Raw genomic sequence first — 10,610 nt, 5'->3', positions numbered from 1 at the left:
ACACACACACACACACACACACACACACACACATGCACACTGTTTCTCTGAGCCAGTTTTCAAAATTACACCACAGCTTTTTGATGCTGAAATTGCAAGAATTAATCAGATTCCGCTGCGCAGGAAACTTGAGAGAGCCAAATGAAATACGCAAAGTATATTGGTCTACTTTGATTTGATAGGGTAGGATCACTTTCTCTAAAGCCAGCTGAGGGGTAGGGGGTGGGTGGAGTGTAATCTGATGAAGCCACACACACAAACACACACACACACACACACACACACACACACACACACTCTGTTTGGCAAGTTTGCTGGTACAAAGCAGATCTGGAATTGAAGGTTTGGTGGGTTTCCAGGCTGCACAGCAGTAAACAGCTTTCAGGGTCTTTGCTCTGCTGTTAAAAAGAAGCTCCTGCTTCTGTGTCTCTGTGTTCATGCAAACATGTATGTGTGTGTGCAAAAACAGCATGTGTGTGTGTGTGTGTGTGTGGTTTAAATCCACACAGCTGCTCTTGAAATCTGACTTGGCTGGTGTGTGAACGCCTGCAGCCTGGGAACTCTGGCCTTTTTACTCATTTTCATCATCGCTTAGCTGCTCCATAACAACGCCAGGCTGCTGTTTGAACAGCGACGTCCAAAAACCAACAAGTGCCAACATTGTAACTGAGGCGCTTTAATATACTGTAATGATGAGATAATAATCTTTAATCATAGCAGAACACGGGGAGAGTGACGATTCCGCCATATGGATTCAAAACCTCTGTTTATTCAGATGTTGTTTTCTGCACTCACGCTTGTATTTTCAATAATAACTGATGAGGCTACAGCTTGTCTGATCATAGCTTCAATTAGCTCCCCGACAAGAACCAGGAGACAAGGACTGATTTCTCATCTGATTATAATAATATGACCTATGAAGGAATTAAGAGTGCAGGCGGCAAAAGAACAAAATATAATCAGTTGTAAAACACACGCAAATGCATGCACAGAAACACAACCTCTAATCATGCACTAAAACACACCCAATCACTCCACAACCGCCACCATCCTTTCCCCATATCCAGCAGAGCTCTCCCTGGGCTTATCAGTGCATAATTGCAGCTGATTGGTGTATCATTGCTCTGGTTAATCTGCCTGTGGGTGGCTAATAAAGGAGCTCCATCAGGGATGTTATCAATTGTAGGCAGAAGGTGTGTGCAAGGAGAGAAACTGGTGAGGAGGAAGGAAAGAGAGGAAGCAGGTAGAGAGGAAGGGGAGGGGGAAGATGTGAAGGAAGTGACTGTGGGATGAAAGGGGGGAAGAGGAATAAGATTTTTGATTCATGTTGAGGGACAAAGGGAGGACGAATTACAGAGGAAACACCAGAAATGAGATAAAATCCACGGGTTTGTGGTTCAGGCTGTGTCCGAGTTAAAGTGAGCTGGATGCTGTTCTGACAACAGTTGTGGGAGTGATCTCGTTCCCTGGAGAATCCTGTGTATGATTGATGTGTAGCCTTGTTCCTCAGTTGTGTTTCTAAACAGAGGCTGGAGGAGGAAGAGGAGGAGGAGGAGGAGGAGGTGATTAGATTCCTCTCCATTAGGCTGCAGACCGAGACAGGTGGGATATCACCCGCAGCAGACGCAGCTCGGTCCCAATGCCCCGTGCAATAACAATATGTTGGCAACTGACCCTGTGGTGTGAGAGGGGAAGCCATCACTACAGAAAGCTTGTGTTTCTTCTTTTCTTTTTTCCTCCACTGATTGAATTGGCACACACTCCAGAGACCGTTGAAAGAAGCGGTACAGAGAGGATGAGGACGACCACTAATTCAGCAGCAAGGACAAGCAGAAGTGGCAAAGAGGAGAAGTTTCGCTGAAGGCAAACTGAGGACATTGAGCGGCGGGAGATGGAGTTTGATTTCACAGACATCTAGAGCAGCTTCATCTGACTCCAGCAGTGTTTTATAACGTCAAATATCCTCATACACACACACACACAGGCACCTTAACACATTTTACTGATGATTTCATTACTTTTCAAACCACGGCCCGTGTGTTGGATGTTGCTTTAACTGGAGCGTTGGGACTGCCGTGTGAGGAGAAGCGGCCTGAGGTTCTGAGTGGATCATTTTGCTGTATACCTTTGATTCACTGCAGAATGATGATGTGGAGAAAGGATGGATTTTTCAGTTCGCTACCTCCAAACTGTGAGACGTGTTTTAGAGAACCCATTTTCTTCAGCTTTACTCCACTGAAATGAGTTGATGGACTCCTGACGAACTCACCCCGGTGGAACCATGGGGCGGCAGCATCAGTAATATGAACTGATGAGTGATCCACTCAGTGAAACCATCGACTAACCACGACCAGGTCTTTTTTTTTTTTACCTGATGTATTTAACCTGTGTTGTGTGAGCTGATGGTTTCACTGTGTATCTGTTTTCACTGTTTGTGTGTTAATGTGAATGTATGTCTATATATGTTTTGTTATTATGTTCATATGTGTCAATGCAAGTTTTTCATCATTTACACCTCTTGCAATCTTTAAAACATGCTTTGTGTTGACCTTGGAAAGCAGTTTCATTATCATATACCTTAATTATTAGTAATATATATTATTAGTAGTAGTAGTTGTAGTAGTAGCAGTAGTATATTTCATGTTACTCAACCAGAAACTAGTCTGCAAATTAACATTTGGGGCCACGTGACAATGCAAGTGAAGAAGAGTTTGCCTGATGTTTGTTCCACTGGCTTTATAATAGCACCGCCTGCTGGTGAGTTTCATGCATTACACCAGTGTAGTTAATAAATGCACATGCAAACAGAAATTTATATAAACAAAGAAAACCTGATGTTAGAGGAGGAGAACATACATAATCATGTAAAACAATGAAGTTTTTTTATTTTGCTTCGATTTGTTTGTGTGTTTTGCAAGTGATAATTGACAAAACAAGAAAATGTACTTTTATATAACATTTATATAACATTCTTACTTTTGCTGCTAGAAAATGTTTGGTCACAGAGACTAAGTGATAACAGCCTCTCTGTTAAAGGTTGCAGGGACATTGTACTCCAGCTGCTTCTGTGGCCCTCTGGACTTGACCTCCTGTATGTCTCTGTTTGTCTGAGCTGAACTTTTGTGTTCTTGTGATCTGTTATTCTTTACATGACGGGTTTGTGACCCATGTCCTCCTGTCAAATAAGTATATTGTTAAAGAACTCTTATTTGTCACGTGTACAAGTATTCAAAACCATTGATTTTAACATGGAACAAGGAACAGAGATGTATAAATACAACTGAAATCCTATGTTGCAACTGTTGTACAAAGTCTGTGTGTCTTGTCTGTAGAAGCAGCTCAATCAGACTGACAGATTAACTCCAGATAGGAAACACAAGCGGCTGGTTGAGTCACAACCTTAACTGGGTTGTAATTACTTACATAGAACAGCAGGTGGCGCAAGCAAAATGCAATTCATGTATTTCCTTTTATAAGAGGCTGACACCCCAACGTGTGAATGTTACATCAGCAGCTATCATGACACAGGAAACATATATGAAAAACTGTATATTTGTATTATTATAGTTGTTTTTGCTATTATTATTGCTATAATTATTATGCTGGTGTTGTTTTGTTGTTATCATTATTAATATTATGATTATTATTATTGCATTTTTGTACATGAGTCATGTTTTAGGAATTCCCTGCGACATGTAAGCTGTTGAGCTGCTATAATGGGTATCAACTGTATAAAAGCAGGATTATTAAAGTGTTGTGATATGAAAGTAGGAATTAAACATGACGGTGTCTCCTGAAACATGTGGATGGAAGAAACGGGCCGATAGACACATGTTCTCCAGAGCAGCCTTCATACCACATCACTGCTCCACCAGGGACCATTAAACCTGGAGGTGGTGATGAAGACGTTCGATGGAAAAAGAGAGGATGATGCGCAGACTCATCCCCTCCGCATCCTGCCTAGGACGTGACCGGCAACATGCGCTGCGGCCTCGGACCCGCCCCCAGCTCATTGCGTATGCGCGCACGTAGCGTTCACGGAGCAGCCTTTAAATGGACTCGCCCCCTTCCGCAGCACCACTTCTTTCTGCGGAGAAAAGCTGCCCACGGGGAAGAGGAAGACCCACTCCGGCTCAAGTTCTCACTCTTGTTCGTTACTGAAATCTCAAGGTAAGAACAAAAAAGACATTGGATTGTGAGCTGCGTCAGGCTTGTTCCGTGCTCATCCGGGAATTATCTCCATCCATTTCCTTGTTCATTGATCAGAACGGATAAGAGACTTTATCAACCTGATGCGCATTTTTAGGATCATCCAGACAGACGAGGATACCGGGGGGGGGGGGGGGGGGGATTATCAACAATTAACGATTATGTTGATTGGTTTGAGGATTACTAGGCACTACTGCACTACTGCTTACTCCTATTCCACATTGGTGCAATGATGGGCTCATGTTTTGGATGAGAGCGATTTCCACAGAATAGTCGAGGCAGCATGAAGTAGGCCTGTAAGTTTCCTACACTCGCCGCATCGCCGCGTATTACACGAGATGGATGGAAATCTAAATTATGGACCCGCTTCTAGAAGAGTCATGGAGTCACTGCCCAGTGGCCTCCACGCGTAAAAATGTAAATATTATTATTATTAGTCGATAGTATGATTATAATAAGTCGACAGAAGAACCCTTAAGTTATCGGTCAACACATCAAAGGTATTCGATCAGTACATCAAAGGACCGAATTCACTCGCTGTTACACAAGTTCTCCTCCGCAGCCGGTGTCGAGCTGGCTCGTGAGAATGAAACTCGCTGCACCTACCATCATGGCCTGTGGGTTGGGGGCAGGTCTTACAGGGACAGTGGTGGTGATGCTGCTGCTGCTGATGTATTATCATCACTGGTGTTTTAGTAATTTGCCATTTTTTATGATCACATCAATTATTTTAAAATATTGATGAGCATTTTTCAGATTAATCAAACTAATGCCTTTCCTGGCACAGTTGGCAGCTTCAGTTGATCCATTACATTATCAGAAAAGACAGCTTTTTCCCCTGCATGTGAATTTGTGAAAGTGAACTAGTGATGTGAAAGACTAAAGCTCTGCTGCGATACCTGACACCATATCAGAGCTCAGTAAACGCTTAATAACTTACCCTGCTGGTGATCAGATTAAGTAATTGTCCTTATGTGCTGGGAAATATGATTATTCATACACAGAAAGCAGTGATAGTCGTCCAGTTTTGTCGAACTGTCTCAGAAATTCATATAATTTCAAGGATTGACATTAACATCCATCTCGCTCTCACTCTTACCAACCATATCGCATTAAATTCTTTCAGCTCCTAATAATCCTTCTTGTAATCCTCATTTAGTCAAGCTAAGGAGTAATATGGCTGTTTGTACAGCACAGTGTAAAGACAGGAATGCTGGCCAGTATTGAACATTATGCTGTAATCCTTAACTGTACGTTAACAAAGGGTTTTCTTGTAACTCGGCTAACCTCAGGGTCAAGTCCTGCTATGTAATAAGCCTTCAGCTCACTCTGAGTGAGAGGTAATTGGATAAAGGGACATAAGGTATGACTGTCCCACCTACCATGTCCTACTATTGTGTGCAAACTAACCCTGGAGAGGTTTTAAATATCCTCTCAGGGAAGGTATTACAATGCACCATGCTGCCCGGTCAGGTACTCCACATTTCCTGTGCGCCACGTGACCAGCGTCTCTACGTCACAGAGGAGTGATGCAATCACGCTGGTAATGTAAGAGCCTGCAGAGCTCAGACAGGAAACATAAATAGTTGTGTGTGAGTGAGAGAGAGAGTGACGTCAGCTGGGGGTGGTCTGATACAGTCAGCGGTATTTTCCCAGACAGTGGTTGCTATGGAGACCTGGAGAGGGGCTAAGGAGCAAATACTATCAGGAAACCATTTATGGAAGTAAACATAGTGAAGAGTGCCAGACTTGGAAGTGTAAAACAGGAACTTGAGCTAGACAGAAGTTGTGTTTTGGGGTCATGAAAAAAAGGGAAACTTTCCCCTTTCTTTACAGAAACTCTCCTCTCTGTGGTAATGACAAAATAAGGAAATCCAAATCCTCATAAAGGAGAAAGCGCTCATGTACCCCCCCCCCCCCCTCGGGAGGGCCTTCAAATAACCGCCACAGTCATATGGATCTCTCCTTCTCTCTTTCTACTTTAACCCTCCCTCTCCCCTCACTACACTCTGCATACCTGCTTTATTTCTACCCCCTCTTTCTTACCTGGTCCTTCCCGTTTACTAGTTGTTCTTCGCACCTTCACCGTGCCTTTTTATTTTATCCCAGATGTCCACCAAGGAAAAGCTGATCAGCCATGTGATGAAGGAGGAGCCTGTTGGCAGCAAGAACAAGGTCACAGTGGTGGGCGTTGGCATGGTGGGCATGGCCTCCGCCATGAGCGTCCTGCTGAAGGTGAGACGGGAGAGAAAGAGTTGATTTTATGTGATGTTTCTATCAATGTAGTGTGGAATGAGCAAAGAGAAAGTGTAGATAACTTTAAAGGTAAAGAAGTAATTAAAATAGAAACTAGAATGAAGTTTTGCCAAGGACAACAGTCGCTTTATGAAACCATATTTAAATTCACTGTTGTTTATTTTTTAGGATCTGATCTAGATTACACACACCTTAAGAAAATAATGTCCTGTTTAATGCATCTTATTTTCCGGGACATGGCTTCATTTTTGCATTCTATAAATAGATATAAAAGTGAAGAATACCACTGGGAATAACAGAGATCAGCCACATGTCTCAGTGCGGCTCCTTTCACGGGAGAGATTTGCTGTAGCTTAGTGTGTACTAAGTATAAATTGTGTGGTGGGTTGTCAGAATGACTTACTCTATGTAATGTGTATCATCAGGACTTGTGTGATGAGCTGGCCCTGGTTGATGTGATGGAGGACAAGCTGAAGGGTGAGGCCATGGACCTGCAGCACGGCTCCCTCTTCCTCAAGACGCACAAGATTGTGGCCGACAAAGGTGAAAATAAACAAATATTATCTTCAACCTTTGCTGAGAAATTTTATTTTTTTGTACTCTAAAAAAATTATTCCGAGGCTGCATCAGAACGCTCTCTCTGTCATTTTTTACCAGACTACAGCGTGACAGCCAACTCCAAGGTGGTAGTGGTGACTGCCGGCGCCCGCCAGCAGGAGGGCGAGAGCCGTCTCAACCTGGTGCAGCGTAACGTCAACATTTTCAAGTTCATCATCCCCAACATTGTCAAGTACAGCCCCAACTGCATCCTGATGGTGGTCTCCAACCCAGGTTAGAAGGAAGTGAGCGTGCATGAGGGGGGATGGAACGTGTGAGAGGAGTTTGAAATGTTTTCATTGGCTGATTCTCCACTCCTCTTCCTTCTTCACCTTCAGTGGACATCCTGACCTACGTGGCCTGGAAGCTGAGCGGCTTCCCCCGTCACCGCGTCATTGGCTCTGGCACCAACCTGGACTCCGCCCGTTTCCGCCACCTCATGGGAGAGAAGCTCCACATCCACCCTTCCAGCTGTCACGGCTGGATCATCGGAGAGCACGGAGACTCCAGTGGTACGAAGTTTCTCCTAAAAATATCTTCCACTGTGACTGTTTGTTGGTCTAATACAAATCATCTATCATAGGTTCATCATTTGCAGAGTTTCATGCTGACTATTCTATGTCTGTTTCTCACAGTGCCCGTGTGGAGCGGCGTGAATGTTGCCGGAGTTTCTCTGCAAGGTCTGAACCCAAAAATGGGGACTGAGGGTGACAGCGAGAACTGGAAGCAGGTTCACAAGATGGTGGTTGACGGGTGAGGACAATTTCTTTTTTAAGTAAACCAGCATTGAGCTGAAACATTTCTTGCTCACACTCTGCCACCTGCATGGAGTCCAGCAGATTTATGGCTGCAATTGTACAAAGTTGGAGTCATAAAATTGAAACAGGTCTGAAGGGTTCAATGGCAAACAACCACTGTTAATAAACAAAAAGACTGAAAGTCCCAGCGCGCACAGTTTAATCCAAGAGCTGACTTCCTCCAGTGAGGAATTTTACAGGGAACTGAACCCAGAGACAGGCAGAGGCAGGTTCACCGAGCACTGCTGTGTTATATAGCTTTATTATTGTCAATGCCTGGCTGACACTACACACACAATAGATCTACTATCTACTCTCTGTTACACAACACTGTCCTGAGTTCATGACCTCACTTTAACATCCAGGTCTGCCGAAATGAAATAAATGAAAAGATAAATTCCTGACTAAATCATAAATAATTCACATGGACCAGAAATATTTACAGTATCTGCTACTGTGTGCACACATCTGAAATTCAGGAGCGGCAACTACAAACTTCCCCCACAAATCAGAATTAGATGAACTGACATGCATTATTTTTTGTTACCGTCAAAGAAATACAACAGATGAATTCTCTGCATGAAAACATCTGGGATGAAAATGAATGAATGAAGATATGTGCGGGAAAATAACGGAGTAACTTCCTCTTAAATGCCAAATGGCGACTGAAAGCTGGATTTTCTTTTTGGTCCAGGAGACATGCAGTTCTCACTTCAAATTGTTTTATTATCATTATGTGTGTGCACCACAGAGCCTATGAGGTCATCAAGCTGAAGGGCTACACTTCCTGGGCCATTGGCATGTCTGTGGCTGACCTGGTGGAAAGCATCTTGAAGAACATGCACAAAGTTCACCCTGTGTCCACACTGGTCAAGGTGAGGTGCCTTGAGCAAGTCGGACAAATCCTAGACGATTCATTTACAAAACAGTGTGCAGACGAGTAATGAGTCGGTCCTCTTCTTCCTCTCTTCGTCTGTTAGGGCATGCACGGAGTGAAGGATGAGGTCTTCCTCAGCATCCCCTGTGTCCTGGGAAACAGCGGCCTGACAGATGTCATCCACATGACACTGAAGCCCGAGGAGGAGAAGCAGCTGGTGAAGAGTGCTGAGACCCTGTGGGGTGTACAGAAAGAGCTCACCCTGTGAAGAGGGCTTCCCTGAATTCTCTGCTCCACCAGGACACCACACCAAGCTCTGTGTGGTTAATCTCCACCTACTTGTACCTCCTGTGTCCCTCACGGCAATGGACGAATGAGACCTTTGAGTATCTAGAAAAGGCCAAGTGTTTGTAGCTTAACCAATGGAAACTAGATTTTAGTTGACATGGGTATCATTTTCCATTGCTGCCTTCCCCCCTCCATTAATAAATACTCAAAAACACATCTAATACCTTTAGCCTTCGATCTTAGCCAGTGTTGAAGCGAGGGGGCATCTACATGTTGTCCTGTCTAACAATCAAATGTAAGGCTATGTGTTCTATGTACTGTATGTTAATGTATACTGTTGCTGTTACTTCTGTGCACTCCTCGTTCGTATTTGGTAGGGATTCTGGGTATTCTCTGGTTGTTACCGGTTGTTTTTTTTCCACTTGGGAATCTCTGTTCATTTTTATATTTGGAGAACAATGGAGACATTCCATTCTCTATAAGGAAGGCTTCCTATAGAGTTGATATCAATCACTGGGCCAAACTCCTGTGATACCAAAGTACCTTATCACAGAAAAGCAATTCACAGTGATGCTGTGAAGCTTTTCACAAAAAAAAAAAAACCCACAAAAAAAAAACCACACAAGTGCACTGAAAAATATCTATTAAAAAGGCAAGCTGTTACACAGACAGGTCACACCGGAGAGACTGGTAACAACGTAACTTGCCATAATGTAACAGAGACCCAATTGGAAAGAGTCAGCTAGAATCATTGTTAGGAATCATAATGGAAGTTAACAATCCGAAAGGTGTTATAAGTATGTGCACCCTAAATACCCTCAAAGGGTGTCTGTATTTATTTTACTCCTGACTTTAAGGAAATAAATAACAATAACAGAGAAATATCATATTATTTATGACCGTAAATATACGGATAAGATCTATTTATGTATTGATGTTAAAACGTTGGATACCGTTGATGGATCACTCTAAGACTCTTCCTGTCACGGCAGCTGGATGTTGATTTTCATTTGCCTGTAACATCAAATAAATCTGCCAGGATGACGATACTGATGTGTCCTTTGTCCTTTGCTGTGTTTGTCCTGCAGTCTAGCAAACGGCAGCTCGTGTTTACAGGGCAGCTGAATCAGCTGCTCTCCGTGCAAATCTATGGGTCAATACATGCAGCGGATTAGAAGCTTCTATGCTGAAGAAATGTGGTCACTGCTGCAACAACTAAAAAATATCAGCGTGAACGAGCCACTGCGCTCTGAAATACTATTCATTAGTGCTAGGTTTGTTTGTCCAACAAGTGTGTATGACAGAGATATAACTAAGATACAACTGTGATCCATCAAACACTAAGAACTAGAATGGCACTAAGTAGAGTGCATACCCCACCAAGGTCCACCAGCCACCACTCAGATATTAGTGCTCTAAATATGCAATGTCACAGTGATTAAAAAAAGAAAAACAATTCCTGGCTCTGTCGTTTGTCCAGATCCATGCAGAAATGAATTTTTCAAGAAAAGTAAATGGTATGATAACTGTATGATAACTCTAAAGGTAAATCTATGAAGTAGACCACAGAGTTATTAAAGTAGTAA

The 10,610-nt window shown here is 43.1% G+C and overlaps 1 protein-coding gene across 1 annotated transcript; it reads left to right on the top strand.

Annotated features, from left to right (window-relative positions):
• Positions 1 to 3,946: 3,946 nt before the first annotated feature.
• ldha (lactate dehydrogenase A4) lies at positions 3,947 to 10,073 on the top strand. The gene is made up of 8 exons (XM_020102195.2): positions 3,947 to 4,170; positions 6,319 to 6,444; positions 6,891 to 7,008; positions 7,123 to 7,296; positions 7,401 to 7,574; positions 7,698 to 7,815; positions 8,611 to 8,734; positions 8,840 to 10,073. The coding sequence occupies exons 2-8, from the start codon at positions 6,319 to 6,321 to the stop codon at positions 9,002 to 9,004; spliced, it is 999 nt and encodes a 332-aa protein (XP_019957754.1). The 5' UTR covers positions 3,947 to 4,170; the 3' UTR covers positions 9,005 to 10,073.
• Positions 10,074 to 10,610: the final 537 nt, after the last annotated feature.

The sequence above is a fragment of the Paralichthys olivaceus genome, chromosome 7 (genome assembly GCF_024713975.1).
Source record: "Paralichthys olivaceus isolate ysfri-2021 chromosome 7, ASM2471397v2, whole genome shotgun sequence".
Classification (NCBI taxonomy): Eukaryota; Metazoa; Chordata; class Actinopteri; order Pleuronectiformes; family Paralichthyidae; genus Paralichthys; species Paralichthys olivaceus.
This window is presented reverse-complemented; position numbering and strand designations above follow the sequence as displayed.